This window comes from Alligator mississippiensis, chromosome 5 (genome assembly GCF_030867095.1).
Source record: "Alligator mississippiensis isolate rAllMis1 chromosome 5, rAllMis1, whole genome shotgun sequence".
NCBI classification, from domain to species: domain Eukaryota; kingdom Metazoa; phylum Chordata; order Crocodylia; family Alligatoridae; genus Alligator; species Alligator mississippiensis.
The window spans coordinates 4,776,257-4,797,554 of record NC_081828.1 but is presented as its reverse complement, the minus strand read 5'-3'; the positions used below and the strand labels follow the sequence as shown (position 1 = coordinate 4,797,554).

At 40.3% G+C, this 21,298-nt stretch overlaps 1 protein-coding gene across 1 annotated transcript; it reads right to left on the bottom strand.

Moving 5' to 3' along the window:
- Nucleotides 1-728: 728 nt before the first annotated feature.
- Nucleotides 729-18,798, bottom strand: CMPK1 (cytidine/uridine monophosphate kinase 1). Its single transcript, XM_006274034.4, has 6 exons — nt 18,589-18,798; nt 7,228-7,374; nt 6,392-6,544; nt 4,918-4,994; nt 4,745-4,841; nt 729-3,160 (listed from the first exon to the last, which is right to left on the bottom strand). Exons 1-6 carry the CDS (start codon nt 18,721-18,723, stop codon nt 3,119-3,121), a joined length of 651 nt encoding a protein of 216 aa, XP_006274096.2. The 5' UTR covers nt 18,724-18,798; the 3' UTR covers nt 729-3,118.
- Between the last annotated feature and the right edge of the window lie 2,500 nt (nt 18,799-21,298).

The following is a 21,298-nucleotide window of genomic DNA, read 5'->3' as shown; positions in this document are numbered from 1 at the left end:
TCTCAAGCCTGGCATTTTATGACACCTAACTTTCATGCTGGTTTTGAGAACACAAAGTCGTGCTATGCTTGCTTCTAAGGGATCTGAGTGCCTCAGTAAAGATGAATCTGAAAGCAAGAATTGAAGCCTTGCAGGAGAAGAGGGAGGGATAGGAAGTATTTGGAGGGAGGACAATAAGTTAAGGGCCTAAAAATTCAAGCCAGCTCCCACCGAAATAGTCGTTCATGCCCAGCGGAGCAGGAGCCAAGCCTAAATGGAAAATCAAATTGTGCTTTGACATGGTGGTGAAATAATGCCTCATGAGACAAAGCAGGAAAGGAAAAAGTGCCCCGAAGAGAATGCTCCATGACCACAGGTGCTTCCAAAGTAGCAGCCAAGAAAGCTGCGGATTGTTGAATAAGGCTCAGGGCAGAAAAATATGGTCCCTTTGACAGTAGCTGCAGCACCAAACAGTTTTCCTGATCTGCTTCCCAGAACTGAGGCATCCCTTTTCTTCTGCAGATGGAGTAGATGAATTACCATGGTACAGGCAGAGAATTAATTTGATGACTATGTATCCAAGTGATAGAAACAAGCTCATAATTTCAATGACGTTCCCCTTGTTTCAACCTGTATACAATAGGGTCTTTGGGACCTCAATTTTGCATTGGAACCCCCATTTAAAATACAGAAATATCCTAAGCTTTTATTTTTCAGTCTAGATAATAAATTTGAAGCAGGAATTCATCTGAAGCCACAGAACAAGATTTATTGGAACTTCTCAAATTCTTTATAGTTTGCTGCTATATGGAAACATCACATTGGTATATTACATTTTTTGATTTAACCCTAATTTCAGCTATAAGTCAACTGAACCACCCCCACCCCCCACCAGTACTACAGTAATGGCATCTTCAATAAATAAAATTACAAAAAAATCTAATAAAGTTGCACAGACACAGTACAATCCACTTCAAATTCAATATTGCCAACGTGTTAAGTTTTTTTTTTTTTATAAATAAGTTTTAACTCCCTCTAAAGTAACTGCTATTTTTTGGTTTCAATGTTTATATAGTCAGATATATACAGTCAGGTATATGATTATTTATGCTCAGCAGAACTCAAGACAACCTTACTTTTGTAACAACAAATGTTTTAGATCAACCATTAGCAGATTAAAGCAATCTGTCTGAAGCTTTTTTGGAAACATCTCTATTTTCGCTTTTATACCAAAACTGCAGCTCAGTTTGATCCCATCCCATGTCATTATATTTAGACAATAAAAGCGGATTTCAATTCTTTTAAAAAGGGGACTTAATAAAGTGAATGCATTTAAGAGAGTCTGTGAAAATCGTCCAAATTCACAAGAACAAAGCCTGGTCCATATTATCTGTCTTAGTAAACTTTATGATATTTGTGCTTAGTACTGTATTTAAACATCCATCGTGTTGGAAAAAAAATCTTTTATAAGAGTGGCTTTGTTCCATTACCTATTAAAAAAAAACAAAAAAACAACTCTGATCCTGCAATCTTATGATCCTCGGTGAAATCAATGAAGTTCCATGCAAATACAAAGAGTTTGCCCGCACAGGTTTGACTGCTGATGTCTGACCAAACTATGTATAAGTAACTCACCCCCGACTTTCCTGGGTGAATTTTAAAGCACAGTTGAAAGCCCAACAATATATAACCGTGTGCCCCTGTGCACTGTAACTTCTCTAAGTTTGTCACAAACCAATCATAGTGTCAGTTAATATACCAAAGAAATATCCTTAATAAATGCTAAAAGTAGTTAAAATACACATCCTCAGACTTTCTGGGCTTACTTCAATGAACATCTGAGTGCATGAGGAATGCATGATTATGTCTATGCCCATTAAAGGGTTGAGAGGAAAAAAAAAAAAGTGGCGTTTACAGGCGTAATTAAACAACAATTCTCTAAACACTTAAGCACATGTTGGCTTGTTCCAGTTAGCCACCTGTTTATTCCAGCCATTACTGCTGAAGCTGCCATCATCAGTAATGCACTCATTTAAGATAATGCAAGATCAAGCAGGATTCAATGTGCTCAAGGAGATGGAACTTTTACAAAGATCATGTTTATCTGGTCAGATTGTAACAAAGTGCAAAAATTCCATTGTTTTAAAGCAAACAGCTATTAAAGTTATACAATTTCTGGAGTGGAAGGCTGCAAGTTTAATCATAAAAATAGCTATCCCTATATAACAAACCTTGAAGTAATCAATGATATGGCATTCAAACAATACAGAAATTCCCTTTTTTTTTTGGTAAGACATGAAAAAAAAAATTAGAAGTACTGTTTTAACACACATCTGTATGGAAGTTTGTCAGCGTCTATAGCTGAACCATAATTAAAAACATAGTTATCACAAGTAAACGAGCGCATAGATACTAAGCTGACTTGGAAGTGATGCTTTTAACCCTTTTCATGTCGAGAAGGCAAAACTCAGGGCCACGTTTTCCGAGTATTCAAGAACCTACCATACTGCTTACACCCAGAGCTGTATGAGAGCGTCTTATCGCAAGCGCTTCACATGTCTACTGCTTAACGCTGTCCAAAGCAGCTTTGTGAGAAATACTACAATGAATTCACATGTTCATATCAGCTCTGTTTGCAAAATCCAGCTATGGGATACGAGGGATATCTATTACAAACTTTTATTTGAAAAGACATCTACATTTGGTCCAAAAAAACCCAAAACAAACAAACAAACAATCCAAAAACAAGCAAAGAGACATGGGGGCTCTGCTGCTTAACATGGCTGACTGGTTTTAAAAACAGGTTTATGGCAATAAGGAATAGGAAGGGCTGCCCATGAAAGGCACAAAACTGTGAAGAATTAGGTAGCCTCTTTCAGAAACAGATTTGGATACTGTCCTTATTTTGTGAGTAACCAAACTTAAGTTAGTGAAGAACCCTGAAATTTGTCTACAATAGCCACAAGAAATTAATTCCTATTTAAAAACAAATTCATTTTCAATTAGTTCCTCTTCCAATCACCTTTCAATACATGAAGCATTTAAAAAACTTTTTAAAACAATTACAAAAAGAGTGGACTGTAGTGGCAGCTATTAAAGAAAAATTCAAGCAGTTTCAAGTGAACTTTCAAGTAAGAAACTAGCCTTCTTTGTCAAAAATCTTCACAACTTTTCCAAAAACCTGAAAGAGGAAAAAAACCTAATTAACATGATAGAATCCTTAGTCATCAGCAATTTTAAGTCGAACATACTGTAACTTATGATAAATGTTTTCAGAAAATGTACACCAAGTCCCTTGACCCTTTGAGCTCAGTACAATTTATATGCCTGTTCATATCCCCCACATGGTAGTGCAAGAACAAAATCTGAAGCAAAAAGCTTCAAAAGGAATGGTAATTTAAAACTAAACAGAAAATGAAATAAAATAAACGAAGTCCCTAGTCTCACAAGCAGATCAATACAAGTGGGCCCCTGCAGTGCGACTTCACTTGGGACTCTAAGTAGAGGCAAGGCCTTGTTTGTGCAGATCTGACCGCAAGATGAAGACTCAGTTTCCTAACCTCCCTTATTAGTAACACATCAGGTAGCAAAACCTAAACATGTTCTCCTGAAAATATGTTAAGTTTTAGCATCTCATTCAGCTCCAAAAGTAAACAGAAGCTAGTGAGTTTTCTTTTGTTTCGAGCTTCCTTTAGGTTCCCATGCATTAGCAGAAAAGAGGCAATGTTTGAATTGTGCAGGAGTATTTGTTTTAAAAAGAAACCAGCTACCCCCTTCGAGGGTAACAATTAAGGTTCAATAGAAACACTTTGTTCAATGAATGCACAGTGTGTGCATACATGTATGCATGCATGCTTATATAAAAATAACAGATAGTCAAGGTAGCAGCAGATTCCAGTCAAGACTGAGGAGGCAGCCTCTGGGCTCTGCAACACATTTCACTTACTTTTGGGTTTTGTAGAATGTAACTGTTACCAATTCTAAGTTCTAGGCCAAAAAGTTGACGTCACCAAGTCCACTTCAACTATTCATGAACACAAACCAACATCCAACTTTCAAACCTCCTTGACCTTCAGGAGGGTTTGGCTCCAGAACTAGACTTTGTGCCTGAGCCCTCTCTACACAGAGTATTTAGATTAGTAAGTCTGTACTATGATCCATCCTGGAGGTCACAGTAACTCTGGTTCTCATCTTGTTTCCCTGGGGCCTTGGTCCTGAACATACAAAGGCTAAGATCACTGTGATGTAATGAAGAGGTAGGCAATCTTTTCTAGCTGCAGGCCAGAATGACTTACCCTGGGATGGAGGTGAGCGGGCACTGGGACCCATAACACCAGTGTTCATCCCCATAGTGGCATGGGGAGAGCACCCACAGAAGGCACAACCCCTGCCGCCCAGTGCTGCCCAAGCCCCACGTCCATGGGCCAGATGCAAAGGTTTCATGAGCCAGCTGTAGGTTGCAAACACCCAATGCAATATATTCAGCAGGAAGGACTTTATCATTCTAGTTTTATAACGCCACCAGAAGCCCCCTCTAAACCCTCATGGAAGGCAGTGCTAGCTTTTAAGAAGAAAAAAACAGGCAGGACAGAACAGACTTTTGCAAGAATCCTGCAAAATCGTATTTTATATTTCACAGAAGACCACATTGTAAATAATTACAAAGAGGGACACCTACTTGGAAGAACTAGAGACAAAGATGACTATCAATTAGTATACTCTGCCTTGTCATATGTAGCCCAACATTTGTGTTCTGAAAACTTACTTCATCAACGGATTTGGAGGCATCCACTTTTCTGACTTTCCCCATTTTCTCATATTGGTCTATTATGGGCTTGGTTGACTGCAGATATGTTTGAATTCTAGAAGAAAGGAGAGACGCGTTACAAAATGAAAAGAGAAAAAAAGAAAGCATAACTGAAGTTCTGGGTGTCATACCTCTTTTGTAGACTCTCTCGGTTGTCATCACTCCTACCGCTGCTCTTTCCTCTTTCAAGGCAGCGGTCAATACATGTCTACAACAGAAATGAAAAGGATTAGTAAAGGGTGTGGCCATGAGCTTTCCACATCTCTAAAGACAGAATTAACAACAAGCCTTCACATTTTGCTTAAGTTACTTACAAAACACTGAAATATATATTGCATAATTCAGTTTGTTACAGTAGGGAAGGTCTGATGAATAAAGAACGAAACAGGAATTAGTTTATGATTTTCCAGTTGTTTTTTTTAACGGTGGTTTGAAAAAAGGAGGGGGTGGAGGGTGAGAGGGGAGGCAAAATGGCTTTAATTTTCAAGAGTGAAAAAGTGCCTAATTTGAGACAGTTTAAGGGGACAGTTATTTTTAAAAACCTGCTCAGTGTCTGTCCACTGGGTGGGTGGTTTTTCTTAAGTGATATTTTCATGAAAACTATTTATTTAGGTTTTTCTTAAAATTAACTTGTTCTTTCCATTGAAGAAACACTTATCCACACACTTCTTCTCGGAGACCGAAAACAAATTGTGTAGATTTCTTTTTACTTCTGAAAACAAACTTTAGGAAAAGTCAGTTTAATGATTTGAAAAACTTTTTTAGAGCAGCTCAAATTCTCACACTTCAAGGGCAATGCATGCCATCAAGATGAGCTGTCTTACGTTTGTTAAATTAATTTAATACATCACTGTCACGTTGCCCTTGTAATCTGGTTACTCATTTAGAGAAGTTGCTGATTATTTGGCATCTTACTGAAGCTTACAACTATGAAAAGCTTATACTTGCTTTATCAGCACCTTGGACAATATCAATGAGTATGGACACACATACATTTGGAACCATTTCAGAAGGGCAGCAGCTGTTATGTTTCAGTTTGATAGGTGTGGTCAAGTTGGACACGATACAAATGTAGTAAAACCACTCCAACTTTACCACCGACTCATCCAGTGGTAAAATTAGAGCCGTTTTGCTACATCTGTATTGTGCCTAGCTTTTCTGCACCTAGCAAACTGGAATGTAACAGCTACTTCCCTTTTGAAACTGCTTGGTACACATGTGCATACCCACAGGATGCTGCTGACACACTGATTCTATAACAGACAAAGGCATCAGACTACAGGAAGTAGACGGAAAATATTTTGTCTTTCAGAAACCACGATGTGTACCTTTATAGAACAATGCTTTTGATTATATGTTCATTAAATGGACTGTTCAGATTTGTTGGTCAATAGGATGCTAATTACAACTAGTAATTTGCTTTCTCAAAAACAATTGGTTTATATATTTGCATAGTGGCCTTGGTCTCTGTAGTCCAAGAGTCTCGTCTGATGTTGCTAATGCATAAGTATATTGAAGATGTCAGTACCTACAATTAATGTTCTTGCCGTCTGCCTCCAATCATACAGTACATGGGAAAGGCACAAAGTAATGATATTTTATTACCTCATTGTCGCAGTCAAAAAACAGAACAAAAGACACGTCTGCCTTTCCATCCATAGTCTTAGTCCAGCCTTGAAGATTGTCTTCATTTCTGGGAAATCCATCAATCAAGAATTTGTACTTTTGGGCATTGGCAGCCATTGTTTGATCCATAGCCTGATAAACAGAGTGCAGTTCAAGAATCTCTTTTACACAAAACACTATATCTGCTTATTACATTATCACCAGATGTTGGCACAAGTTACAAAGCAGTTTTAATGCGGGCTATTGTGGGTGTATAGAATTTATTCCTCTGCTGTCTTAATGGCACTCTCAATATTTCACTGCTGCTCTTAAGAGACCAATAAAACTTTAGAAAGAATATTCTTGATAGGCTTCATCCATTATTCTACAATGCTCGCAGACTTTAGTCTGTGTTCCGACTTGTTATGTGCTCCCAAATCTCCCACTGTGCACAAATTTAGTTTGGAAAATATATGTACTACAAGATCCTGGAACATATTCTTATACAATAAACAGTGCATAGAGTTTCTCAGTTTTCAGCTTAGGTCAGATTAGAAAAAAAAGTGGGAGGGAAAAAAAAAAAAAAAATCACAAAGCATGCCAAGTGCTCTCCTTGCACTTCACATAATAAAGGACTGGATCTCTTGCTTTCTATAACAGCCAGAACGTAACTATGCAATTTTTACGAGAGGCAAACTATACAATAGGCATCCATTTGCCTATCATTTTCCTCTTGCTTACTTCAAAAAGGATGGCAATTCTTTCTCCAACTACCTCCTTTTTGCTCTTAGCATGAAGAGGCGAGCAATCAGGAAAACCACGTTCACGTTCCTTACCCTCTTCAACAAGCTGATCGTTATCTCAACAGGTACAATTTCTCCCTCCTTAATGTAATTTTCGATGAGTTCTCCATACTGAGATCCTGGTCTTTTTCGTTCATCTCGAAGAAGGTCGCCTGCCGAGAGGTGGGTGTAGCCATATTTCTAAAATATGCAAAACAACAGAACGTTAAACAGGCACAAAAAGGCTCTCTGGAGGAAGCTTTTTGGCAGATTAGGGCACTCGCTGTTGGTAACATCCAACATGTATGTCCTATTTTGAAAAATAATTTAAGCACCCCTATGACTTTTGAAAACAGGATCCAAGCTCTTTAGCTCTTATAAAAGTTTATCTTTTATTACAAATTACACGTTTCATAAGGAGATGCACTTCCACTCAAAGGCAGAGTTACTTAGAGATTCATTGGAAATACTTAGTCACAAGGTCAGATGATAGTTTGCCAAGGGACATATCACACACCCTCTTTGCCTGGCAAGTTAACGACCTTATATTTTTAAAATAATGTCCTAGCTTCAGTACAAGTGGGGAAAACTGTTTACTTATATCTCACAGTTCTCTCGTAGTCTGCTCCAAACGCAGTGCTGAAAAAGAGAAATCTCTGCTTTTTAATCCTGGCTCTGCCACTGACTCCTTTTGTGGCCCTGGACAAATCGGTTATACTTCCTGCATGTGTCAGTTTTCCTGTTTAGCAAATGGGGATGATAATAACTAATAAGACTCAGAACAGTGTTGGGAGTACTCATGAATGCTTGCAAATGCTCTGCAGAGATGAAGCACCAAGTGAATGATGGGGACTACATTTGTTACAGATAATTTGGATGAAACTGTATTCTTATTTTTAAAAATATCCCTATTTTGTCTGGGCTGCTATTACCGGGTGAGCAGGGGTATAGGTTGTAGCCTATGTCATTACAGGGTGAGCAGCACTTCAGTCCCCTTCGCCACAATGCTAGGTAATAGAAGCAAGGTGGCTAATTTGGCTGAAGAGTGGGACACCAGGATCTAACTACTCTTAGACTGGACCCCACTTCCAAAGCAAGTTAAAAACATGCCTATATGTGTTCACCAAAAGGTTTGCACTCCAGATTCTTCCTTGCAAGTTTGGTATAAGTTCTGCTCAGCTCTGGCCCCTTTCTTCTTTCTCTGCAGCCTTCTGTCATAGAGGCATCTCTAGCTACTGCTGCCCACTTGGCTGTCATATTCCCCCTCCCTAGGCTGGGGGCTTTAATGAGTTAGCATATGCTCTGACCACAATTTCAGGCTTGGAAGAATAAACTTCTTTAAACTTAGCTGGAGCCATACAGGCGGATAGTCCCCCACTGACAGCTTCCCCATTGTTTCCTCAGGATTTTGGCATTTGCTCTGAAGCCACCTTTACCATTATTTCATTTCCAATTCTCCTTCCCCCTCCTGTTATTTAACTCCTTGCAGTTAGCATCAAGAAGGATGAGAGCAAGCAGATAATCTTATTTAAAGATACCTCTGTTTAATTAATAAAAAATAATCCAAAGAAAACTCCTTCATTCACCAAAATACACATTCAGCTATATACAGACATTGAAACTAGGAAACTTGGAACTAGATGGGAGTCTCTGTGAAGAAGGAGAGAGTCAGGATGTACACAGAGTATGAGGGGCTAGTGTCTGTCCTTAGTGCTGATGTGGCAGTGCACACTGAAACAGCTACACTGGTACTACTAGAAATCTCACTATACTGCATAAAATACAGCAGTGCAAACATAATACCCTATCACTATCAGTGTGTGGCCAACATGGCAATCATTTATGTACACTGGTCACAAAAATACCTCTAAAAGAGTTACATTTCTTTCATATAAAAATTCCAGTGGAAAGCAAACATGCACTCACACAGGAGGCTGGATCAGATGACCCTGGAGGTCTCTTCCAACTTTAGGATTTTAATCTCTGCTTTTTTTTAGGTGCCCACTGCCACAGCATCGAGACACCAGAGGTCAAGTAGACAAACAATGTAAAATATAATTGTGATCATGCCATACAGATATTGTTACCGCTTAGATTTCAGAGCTCAGAAATAATAATTCCCAGGAGGCGAGGGGCAGCGGAAAAAGTAAATGACAGTTATTTCTAACTACACTATCTGTTATTTCTAACTACAAATAATGAATACCGCATCTGATTTTTTATAATTAGGCTTTAGCATTAAGAAAAGAACTTATAAAAGTGTTAAAAGCAATCAGGACTCGTGGTAGAGGCGATATCTTTTTTTAGACCAACTAGATTTTTGCAAAAAAATTTCTTTGATTGCAAGCTTTCGGGCACAAACACCCTTCATCAGGCCCAAAAGCTTGCAATTAAAGACATTTTTTTGCAAAAATCTTGTTGGTCTAATACAAGATATCACCTCTACCACGAGTCCTGACTGCTTTTTCCTCTAGACCAATACAGCTACAACCTGGATACCTATAAAAGTGTTACACACACACTTCCATAAAACAAAAAAGACACTTCCTAGGAGCTTACACAAAAAAAAATACAAGTCTAAGAATACAGCAGCAAGTAAAGCTATATATACACACTTAGTTTAGTACAGAACAACAACAACAAAAAAAGCTTTGGATTATCAGCCTGGCTGCAGTGAAATCCACAGCAAATTAAAAAGAAAAAAAGAAAAAAAAGAAGCACAGGCCGTAGAATAATGTGCTTAATTACCTTTTATGGCTACAAGCTTGGGATTTAAAAACTTGGCTACTAAATAAGAACAGAAGATTTGTTACACAACTCGCCAAGCAAGCTTAAAAACATTTTAGTTGCTTTCCAACTCCACCCACAGAAGCCTGGAAAGACGGCTCTGCTATAGTCATAATTTAAGAAAGGATACAATTACCCAAATCCCCTAAAACTGTACACAGCTGGATAAAAAAAGCATGCAAGATTTCGCCATAAATAACTGTGAAGAGAAACTCTAGCTATATTCTCTATAACTTTACTTCATTTTTGATTAAATGTGCATTGGATTTGGATATGCCTAGTTAATTGTAAATCTAATTCTAACTGCAGAAGCCATAAACCACAGTAATTTTTTTTGATAAGCAAAAAACTGTACTCTGTAGAACCCCAAATTAACATGTAGTTCTTCTTGCTACAGTTAAAGAAAGATGACATTTTTTAACATGAAGTTTCTACAAAAGAGAAAAAAGGAAGAAAACATAATCCCTTTGGTTTTAGGGGATTAGAGAACCGGTTCATTTTCCTCGGTATTTTTCTTTTCAAGCAAAAAGAAATATTGGACTCAGGCAATCTTCTCTTTATTTTGCAACTACGAACTGAAAGAGTTTTGAGCTGCTGAACAGGAAAGAGGTAGATAGAAGTATTTTAAAGTGCTCTTCTATAAATAGGGATGCTTTAAATAATATTAAATGTGATTCTAGAATCCCTTCCAGAATGGATTAGCTGCTACATAAAACAGTCTGCTCCTCTAGGACTCGGGAGCAAAACACGTTTGTTACCTTTGATGCAAGACCGAAAGAAAACATTTAGTTTTAAATCATGGAACGAGTGTCTGAAAGTCTTGATTTCCAAGCTTTAAATTGTAAGCTTCAGAGATGCGATACTCCACCTATTGCCACCTGCTTTCAGGAAGCCATGTCTTCAGGCCCAGATGATTTGCTCCCTTTCCTCATTGCAGGGCACCTTAGTATCGAGCAAGTGGACTGGAGCTGATGAGATACCGTCTCCCCCAGGTGTTAGGAAGGGAGGTGAAACAGAAAAAAGATGGTGATGGAATCGCAGGGTTCCAACAATAGCAATAGCAAGGCATGTACTGATGCGGGCAGCAACGCTGGTGGGACGCTCCATGAAGATGCAGAGCGCATCTAAATGCAACCACTGTGAAGTAATGTGTTAAAAATCAAGGCCCAATCCTGTTCTTTTGAAATCAGGAACAGAAAAGGAGTGAAACTGGGGCCTAAAACTCTTGAAGGCTGGAATACAACTGCTTCAGGTTTCTGGTGCTATCTGGCTGCAGAAAGATGACTGTCAAGAGAGCAGAAGTCAGATTTGTATAGGACTTGAGTGCCTATTTTACATCTTCAGGTAGCTAAAGTGCCTAGCAGGATTTTCAAAAACAACCACCTGCTTTTAAATGCCTAAATACCTTTAAAGGTCTGTGCTGAGGTGCTGCACTTAGACACTGAAAGAAAACAGATTATTTACTCTAAATAATATTAACTTTAAAACAGTCTCTGAGTGTTTGTGGTACTTAAATTCAGTGCGTCACAAAAATGACTTCATCTCCACCCCCTCCATCTCTCCTTAGCCTAATCACAAATTTCTCTCTGAATCCTGGAAGTAAGGGAGAGGGAAGTGAAAGGGAAAATGTAAGCTTTTTTGACAGCCCAACACCATCGTTAAAAAGTCTCTGGACTGGAACTTGAATGGAAACTGAGAAAATGGAGCATAAGTGAAAACTATTTGAGTTTCAGAGATTAGTCGCCTTTGCTTTTTAGCAACTTTGCCTTAAGAAATCATAGTCTGGTATTAATTTTCCTGAAAGTATTTAATGAAAATTACTACCAGACTGATTTCTTAAAGAGATGTTTATGGAGTAATTCTTGACTCCTAACTTCTCCTGAAGGGATTTCGTGAAACGTTAGGAGGGACTGACTCTCATGATTTAGTGATCTGTTCTGACTAGGAAAAATAGGTGATTATATACTCAACAGAATCTAGAGAGAGAACAAAAAGCCTGGACACCATGCATGCTCCACAACTGGAAAATACAAAGTATTACACGAGTACCTCAAAGCATTTTACAACTACACTTCTAATGTTCCTCCAAGGCAATTATAATTTAATACAGTTCTTAATAATGCTTTATAAAATGGAGCAGCTTGTAGTACACATTCTTTAATATAGGAGAGATGACCAATTAAAGTAACAGGTCAAAGTCTCTGCTTGTAATGCAATAGAGAATGGCATACGGAGACTCGTAGTTGGCATGCCCCAAGTATACACATTTTTAAACCATCTCTGTATGAAGTTTGCAAATCCACTGTCACAGAATGGACTGATCAGACACATTTCCAAAGGAGGCTGCATTATAAGGTCCCCTCTTGTGCAACACTACAGCCACCCTATTTTAAATTACTTCCACAGTAAGAATATAATAGATATTGCTTTTGGTAGATAAAATCTTAACTAAAAACTAAACTGTGAAATAACTGAACAATAATAAGCAAGACAGTAAAAGGAGAGCGAGTCAAAAATTGCATAGACCTTGACTCCTGCCCTGGCTTCTTAGAATTGATCATAAAAAATAAAATTAAAATGGTTTGGGGCTGGAATTAAAGAGAGGTGCAAAGAGATATATTTTTTTATTGAAATTCTCATTTATCTCACCTTCAGTAACCTTAATATTAAGTTTCAGTCATTACGCATCTCTACGTCCTTTTCTCGAAAGCTGAGAATTTGTGCAAAGTGCATCCACAATAATATAGATGGTCAAAGAGAGCATTTTTTTTTACAAATGTCTTGTTTCTCTAAACAACCTTTTGATTTTAGTTGTATTAGGTATCAGCCTTTAGGATCATGACCCTGTTGGTAAAGTGTATACAGTCAACAGAGATCCTTTCTATCTGCTTCTAATCAGTGTTTGGGAAGACATTCAACACATCTTCAGTTTTTTTCTCACTTAAACTAGGTATTTGCTTCCATACAAAACATGAAAAAAAATAAGCATATATAAGACAACGGGGTGAGGTCTGGTTGCAATTCAGCATTAAAATTCAATTCCAGGTGTGGCCTACATAATGATATTCATTTCCATTACCTACCCCAAAAAACATTCAAATTTTTAGTCTTACCATGCAACATGAATTGTGAACTTTGAAACACTGCATTTGTTAGACACCTGTAACACCTGGGTGCTATACAAATTAAAACAAGCCACAATATTTTGCCTTGTACACCTTCTACACAGTCATCTAGGATAAATTTTCGCAGACCACCTGCATGCCTCAGGAATCTACTCCTCCTTGCAAGATGTTAGGTCTCAGACTACTTTTGAAAATGGAAGTTAGCATTTTTTTAAAGTTTTATCCTTAGTCACTATAAAAATGGTTACAAATTTCTGAACATGTATTATACTCCTATAAAAAATGTTAGGCAATCTGAACTCCTAATACCTAATGCTCCCAGGAAATGCTTCCAACTAGTTTAAAAAATAATTAGTTAAAAAAATGTTAAGAAAAATGTAAACTAGTCTTCAGTTCACTTCCAGAAGACAAAAAACAAGTAATTCCTTTGCTGCTTTAAGTTCAGTAGTTTGGAGTCAATTAAAATACTTTTTTGCATAGTTCTTTATTCTTGGAAGTTTCCATATCATATTCCCAAAATGAGGTAACAACCCTTTCATTAGGGTACTGACTCATACGTTCTTATCTAGAGAAAAAAAAAATCATGGTATCCCACTCTATGATTAACTTTACATTTGAACACAAATTTATAAGAAGATGCTGTGGTGAAGGTCAGTTCTATTCTGGGATGTATTGACAGAAGGATGAAGGATGCCTGGTGGCCAAAAACTTTACAATATCATTGGCAAAACAGCAACTGGAGTCCTACGTAGCATAACAATAACTATGCATTGAAAAAGTCTGTGCATTAAAGAGAAGCATGTTTAATCTAAATGACCTAATGAAACTACATTTTCTGAAGGAAAGGGATAAGCATAATTTCTTTATTAAGATGTTTAAGGTAATGTCAAGAAAGAAAGTTATGTTGGACGATGACTGTAACAGGATCAATGTTGTTCCTTTGCATTGCCGACTGTAACAGGATCAATGTTGTTCCTTTTGTTTTTGTTGTTCCTATATTTAGGAACCTCATATACATACACTTTGGTAACTGGAAGGCTGCTAAAGGAGTGCATATACCAAGTTATTCAACTGAACCAGCTGATTCTGGTATCCTCCCTCTGTAAGTGGACTATGAAAAGTTCAGATGAGGTAAAGCTCCACCTAATCAACCTCACCCAAACAGCTGTTTAAGGCAAGCGAGGGTGTGCTTGCGAAAGGTAGACTGCAAATACAGGAACTGTACAGAACAAAGTTCCTTCCTCTTCCTACAACAGCAAGGGGGACTTGGGACAGGAAAGCAGATATAAAAAAATTCAGATTTCAATCTAGTCCCTGATCCTTTGATGAACATATGGAATTTACCCAGTCTTTCCTACTTAAGAGAATCAGGCTGGATCAATCATCTTTTTCAACCTTATCTGTGAAGATAAGCAGCCCTAATCTATAGCCACCTTTACACACCGTGTCTTTATAAAATTTCCGGTTGGTATTAAGTGCTTTTCTCTCAAGTCACTTTTCCACTTTGGTTCATAATCACATCCTTCTGCATAATGAATAGCTTATATGTTAGAGGTATCTGTTTGTGATGGCTTAGGCTCATATTTACCAACTAAATAACTTCCCTAACAGTGTTGTGTTTGTGACCAGCTCAAGTTAGTTGAAGATTAAAATGTATTTAGTGAAAAGAATACAAGCTACTGCTCTAAGAATATATACAGTGCAGCATTATTTTACAAATTGCTTACAGTTATACCTCCTAAATCACAGGAGCCCTTGTTGGATGAGTGAAGGGAGGCTTCCTTTCCCCTCCCATTTGACATGATCCACCCCCAAATGCCAATCTCTGCAGCAACAGGGAATTACTGTGCTGATTCTCTCTCTTGTATGGAGAATAGCAACAACTATAGTGATTTCAAAAATCACTCAGGAGCTGCAGGACTGGTTAAGTGCTGTTCACCAGGAGATGAATATTTTGGGAAGTCACTGCACTGATGAATTCCAATAAACATCTCATACCTAAGTATGATGAGAGATACTGGACTTAATTCATCCCCAGCGTAAGTTTTGTCCCAGACAAAAGTCTATCCAAATAAAGCAAGCTCTGAAACCCGAGGCAGCGCTTGACTGCATACAGCCTGCTTCATTTGCCTACATGCTCCCTGTACTGTCAGCACTTAACATGATTCAGTGCAGCTCTTAAAATGCAACAAATGGGAAAGGAAGAAATCAAACTAACTTCTATTTGCTGCCTATCTCATTCCTAAAGACTCCCCCTTCCTCGATGTAAGCAGAAAAAAAAAGATACGGCGCTAGCAACCTTTTTTTTTTTTTTTTTTATAGCTAGCAGCTATAACTTAAGCAGCAGTGACTCATTTGACTCCTACCAAAACAGTCTTTTTATCCAGAGACTTTAAGTTAGCAAACAAAAATGATTTATATTTCTAACTATGGGGCACCAACCACAGAAAAGACTTCAGCCCTGAGGCAGCACTAATGGCTTGGTGGAAGATACGTGTCCCCGTTCCCCCACACCCCGCCAAAAAAAATATTTCTATTTGCTTATTCTGTACTAGGAACAGGATCCGATCCCCAAAACAAAAAAGGCTTTATGAAAGTTAAGAAGAGCAAAAATCTAGAACTCTTGGTTCAGAGATGATACCTTTTACTAGACCAACTAAGAAATCGCAAAAAAAAAAAAAAAGTCTTTAGAAAAGTTATTTAAGTTAAGAATCTTGTGTTCCATAAGTTAAATAATAAGTTTGTTTCAATTAGAGTTCCTAATTTGAGGGAGGGAAAAAATCCTACAGTCCATTTTCAGCCAAGACCAAATTTTTATAACCTAGAGAGACAGCACGGAAAACTGGGATTTGATGGCAATGCGGAGAAGCTAAAACACCACCGCCAGGCATCACCAGAATAGAAACACACAGCGTAAAATGCTAGTGCCAGCCCTTGCGGTTTGTTTTACTTTAGTAGTGTAGGCAACATGGGCGTCGTTACAGTTCTTACTCATTTCTCTCAATGTGGGAATGGATAAATCCTCATAGTTTATGGCTCTCATGTAAAATAGCCAAGTGTTCTCCATTTGAAGAGGCTGTTTCAACTCCAACACACTGAAGTATTTGGAAGCCTTGCATACCCCATAACTGGCACAATGAATGTCATTAACCTCATTTAAAATGAAAAAAAAAAAAAGCCTGATTCTGCATGTAGAGAACTCTTAGCTGCTACTCTATGTTGTTCCCTCCTCTCTAGTGGATATTTTTTTCCATTTAGAAGTACTGCTAAACAGAAAAAAAAAATCTAAACATTTGTGAGAAATTATAAGTGTGTAAAATTCTAAAATTAAGTCATGTCACCATCTACTGTCAGTTTAAAAACATTTGGTTATATATAATACAGGTCTATTACTGGACCAACTGTAACATTGTTACGGCCACCAACCAAATATATAATCGACTCATAGAAAGTGAGGGTTGAGAGGGACCCCAGGAGGTCACATCTAGTCCAAACCCAGGTCCAGCCTCAAGTACATCATTCCAGCCAGGGCTTTGTCTAGCTGGGTCTTAAACACTTCCAATGATGGAGATGCCACCACCTCTCTAGATAACCCATTCCGGCGCTTCACCACCCTCCTAGTAAGAAAGTTTTTTTCCAAATATCCAACCTCAACTTCCCTTGCTGCAACTGGAGCCCATTGCTCCTTCTGTCATCTGCCCCCACTGAGAACAGCCCAGCTCCATCCTCTTTGCAGCCCCCCTGCAGGGAGGTGAAGGCTGCTATTAAATCTCCCCTCAGTCTCCACTTCTGAAGACTAAATAAGCCCAGTTCCCTCAGCCTCTCCTCAAGTCACATGCCCCACAAGAATTTTTGTCCTTCAGTATTAACTTAACACAGTGATGCAATGCAAAGGCTCACTCCGCGCATCTTTTGATCTTCGTCGTAAACCCCTGCCAAAGGCCCAGATCCTACAATCTAATCCCTGTGGGGAGAACTCAGCAGCACCCCGGTGACCGCCACCAAGTTACACAAAGGATCAGACTGCACACAAGTCTGAAACATCATCTTTCAAACCAAGGGAGCCTCTCCATTCCTAGTCTAAATCATTTGTTTCATGAACACTAAACGTCATACAACTAAAATACTGTAGCTGCGATGGTCCAGGGAACGGGCAAGAAGCAAGCTGACAAGAGACCCAAGGAATGGGGGCTCTGTGATACGCAAGGGCTGGTCTAAGTCTCTCCCAACCGTGCAGTTCGTCCAATAAAAGACATTGATCACATAAATCCTTTCCCCTCAGACGAACGCATTCCTTTTCCCTTGTTGTATAGTTTCTTTGGCTTGTATTATCAGTCCCTAATGCTGCTGCAGTTATCAGTTCATCAAGTGTACTTGCCTAGCAGGGTGATCTTATTACATCGACTGGATTGCAACAGACCACATCAGATTTATACACCGACGAGGACACCACGTAGCGTGTGGTGTTAGCCATGGGAAAACAGGAACACACTCCCAAGCAAGCTCAAGCCCAGGCTGTGATGCCGACCGTCTCTAAGGAAGCCATCATCAGCCTTTTCAGACTTGAAGCACCCCTCTAGATAGCGCGGGAACCCACGGCAGTGCGGGAGGCCTCGACAGACTCAACGTCCCCCTGGGAAAGTGTGAGGTCTCGGTTTTTACTTCTACAAAAACATACTAGAGCAACCCGGGTTGCTCTGGCCTGTGGCAGGTTCACGTGGCACAGGCGGGCGCTCCCCGGAGACAAGCCGCTGCGGCACCGGGCGGACGGGAGGCACAACACGTCCCCGAGGAAACAACCGTCCGTGCCCGCAGGTCCCTATTTGAAATCAGCACGTTTATCGCGTGAGCCACATCGTGCGAGCGGTAACACCACCTGGAAGGGTCTCAAGCCACCCGTGGGTCTGTTTAAATCCTCATCAACCCCGCGGTAAGGCCTGGACCCGGGGACCACCACGAAGGAGCGTCTCGCTGGAGATCTCCGTCTCTCTCTCGCCGTATATATCTGTATCTAGAGACTAAATATAGATAGATAGATCTGGCTCTAAATATGGATATAATAGATAGATTAATATATAGATCTATCTATCTTATCTACATGTATATCTAATAGATATACAGAAATAAATATAATAAATATAGATAATAGAGCTATACATAAAAATATAAATAATGTAGCTATAAATAAAAATATAGACATAGATAATAGAGCTATAAAAATATAGATAATATAGCTATGAATAAAAATATAGATACAGCTATATAGTTATATTTATATCTATATATAAACAAACGTATGTGTGAGGGGCTCCCCAGGCGCGAGGGCCCCGCGCGGACTCCAGCTCCCGTGATGCCCCGCGCCACCCCCGAGGCAGCCGGCGGGGCCGCGCGCGCGGGGCAGGCTGGGAGCTGTAGTCCTCCCCGCTGAGGGGCGCAGGCAGCAGGTCTGTCCGTGCCCCCCCCCCGTCCCCGCCTCGCCGCGACCCGCTCGCCCGCCCCTCACCTCCACGATGCGCGCGCACTGCGTGCCCTTGCCGGCGCCGGGCCCGCCGAGCACGAAGACCACCAGCGGCTGCATGAGGAGGCGGAGGCGGAGCGCGCTGCGAGCCACGGAGGCCGGGAGGCAGCGACTGAACATGCACTGAGGGCGGGCAGGCGAGCGGGAGGAGGGGGGGGTAGGGGGAAGGGCAGGGCCGGGCAGGGCCGCACGCCGGCTGCGGCGTCACCAGGAAGCGGAAGCGCTTCCGGGCGGGCAGTCACGTGGCCCGCCCCGGCACAGTGCCACGTGCCACCCCCGCCCAGCGCCAGGACCTGCACGCGGATCGAGCGGGGCGGGGCGGGGCACGGCAGGGGCAGGGCACCGCTCTTATTGCAGCGGGGAAGCTTTCCCTTAGCTGGAGCCAGCTCTCTGCTTGCTCCCAGGAGAGAGCCCTTCCACAAATCCGTGCAAAGAAACGAGTGCAAAGACTCCCAACCCAGCAGCGGACTCGGGACGTGTCCTTGCAGACTTTCGGGGACATAAATGGCAGACTAGTTTCTCTGGGTAGATCTCTTTTATTAGACCAGCTGATACCACATCTACCCAAAGAGCCTAGCCGGCCCCTTGTGCCTAGCCACGCTGACGTGAACTACGTGGCTGCTGGGGTGTGCCATTTGAGGTAGTTTGCAATATGCGTGTATTTCGTGCGCAAGGTGACTCCAGTTAAAACACCAAGCATTGCCTTTTGGCTGTAAGAATTATTTTAAATCTACCTTTGGCATGCTTTTTAATTTCCCACGGAGAGCAGTTTTGGTTGCTGGCGACAAACCTGCTTTACCTGCGACGTCCTAAGATTAAGGCCATTCAATCACTGAGGTCTTAATCTTGTTGATATTGCTTATCTTTGTAATGTATCTTGTTGATATTGCTTGCTTTTGTACGCTTACCTTTGTAAGCAATACCTCAGTATCTTGATATTGCTTACCTTTGTGCCCAGGAGTGCCAATGACGTCGTTAGGGCTGCTTCGGTGTATAAGCATTTGGGGGGGATCTCAAATTTTGCATCAGTTTTTCTATAGGTAAAGCAAAAAAAATACTCGTTTCACAGGTTATCCATAGGTTGTAATCCGTTTTATAAGACCTTGATTTTTTTTTAAAGACGTTCCCGGCCCATGGGGCAGACCCAGCTCTTGGAGCCGTGTCATCAGGCCTCTGGGGCTCCCCTTGGGTCTTGAAATTAATGTTTCCACTGTTCCTTTGCCACCAAATATCCAAATCCCACAAGGCTAGATGAGCCCCAGAACAACTGGATCAGGTCCAGCAGGCTAGCGCTGCCCACCATAGGCCCATGGGCCAAATGTAGCTCGGACTGATCTGGCCTGTGGGGTGGAAAGGTTGGGCACTACTGCTTCAGCCTGTTTCCTGCAATCAATGTAAAATAAAACACACTTGCAAGGGTTGGTATATATCAGTGATTCTCAGACAGGGTGCCCTTTTAAGGATGCTACAGGGTGGCCGTGCAATATTAGCGCTTTTAAGTGTGCAAGCACCTACACGATTCACAAGATAAACACACAGATTTCATATAGACATCCCTAGTGTCGAAAACATTTTGAGCCATTTTGGTAGTTCTGAGTTCTATGTAACAGAAGGATTGCTCTATTATTTTTCCATAGTCAAAAAGCAAGTGAAAGCTAAGCTGACATTTTCCCAGGGGAGATTTGAGAATGGACATTATTTCGACCTGTTTAATTAGTGGGTTTCTAAATAATTTTAGTTCATAGATTTCACAGACATTAAGGCTGGAAAGGACCTTGTAAGATCATTGGGTCCAGCTGCCTGCCCAAGGAGCAGGAAGTCAGCCGGGTTCAAAGGATCCCAGCAAGATAAACATCCAAATGTTTCTTGAAAGTGTCCAGAGTAGGTGCTTGCACCAGCTCCGGCGGCAGTCTGTTCCAGGCCTTGGGGGCTCGGACAGTAAAGAAGTTTTTCCTTATGTCCAGCCTGAAATGGTCTTGTAAGGGTTTATGACCATTGGACCTTGTCATCCCTTGGGGTGCTGTGGTGAACAGGCGTTCCCCCAGATCCTGATGTACACCCCTTATGTACACGGGTTAAATCACTGCAGGCACCTGTCGTGGTGATTATTAATTGGTTTAAGAGTGAATAATATTAGTGCAGCTGTAAATAATAGGAGTGTGTGTCTCATATCAACTAGAGCCGAGAGGATTTGTTGGATTGAGGCCCATAGTACCATTTGGACTAAATAGTAAAGAAAGCAATTATATCCTGATCGGTAAGATTTGGTTAGAGCTGTTGGTATTTAAAAACTTAATGCCATCCTTTTCCCATTTTTATGTCCCTTGCAATGCTTGTTACAGGATCACTGAATAATTGTGCAAGTACTGAAGAAAAAGAAACTAAATAGGATCTGACTGCAAAGAAAAGCGAAGACTGACTAGTTTTTGTAATAACAATTGGTCATCCTGAGAGGGAAAAAAAGCAGAAACAAAGAGCGTACATTAAATCCTTTTCTTTGCTTTTATATATTGAAACTTTCTTTTAGAACAGGTAACGATCACAGCTTTTTTTAGTTCACAAAATGTGAAGGGGAGAGAATAATTTTGTATTTTTTAATTTTATCATCACACTTTTTGTCTGCTTTGCCCATAATACCTAACTTACTCTGAATATGACAAATTTACGTATAATACCTAACTTACTCTGAATATGA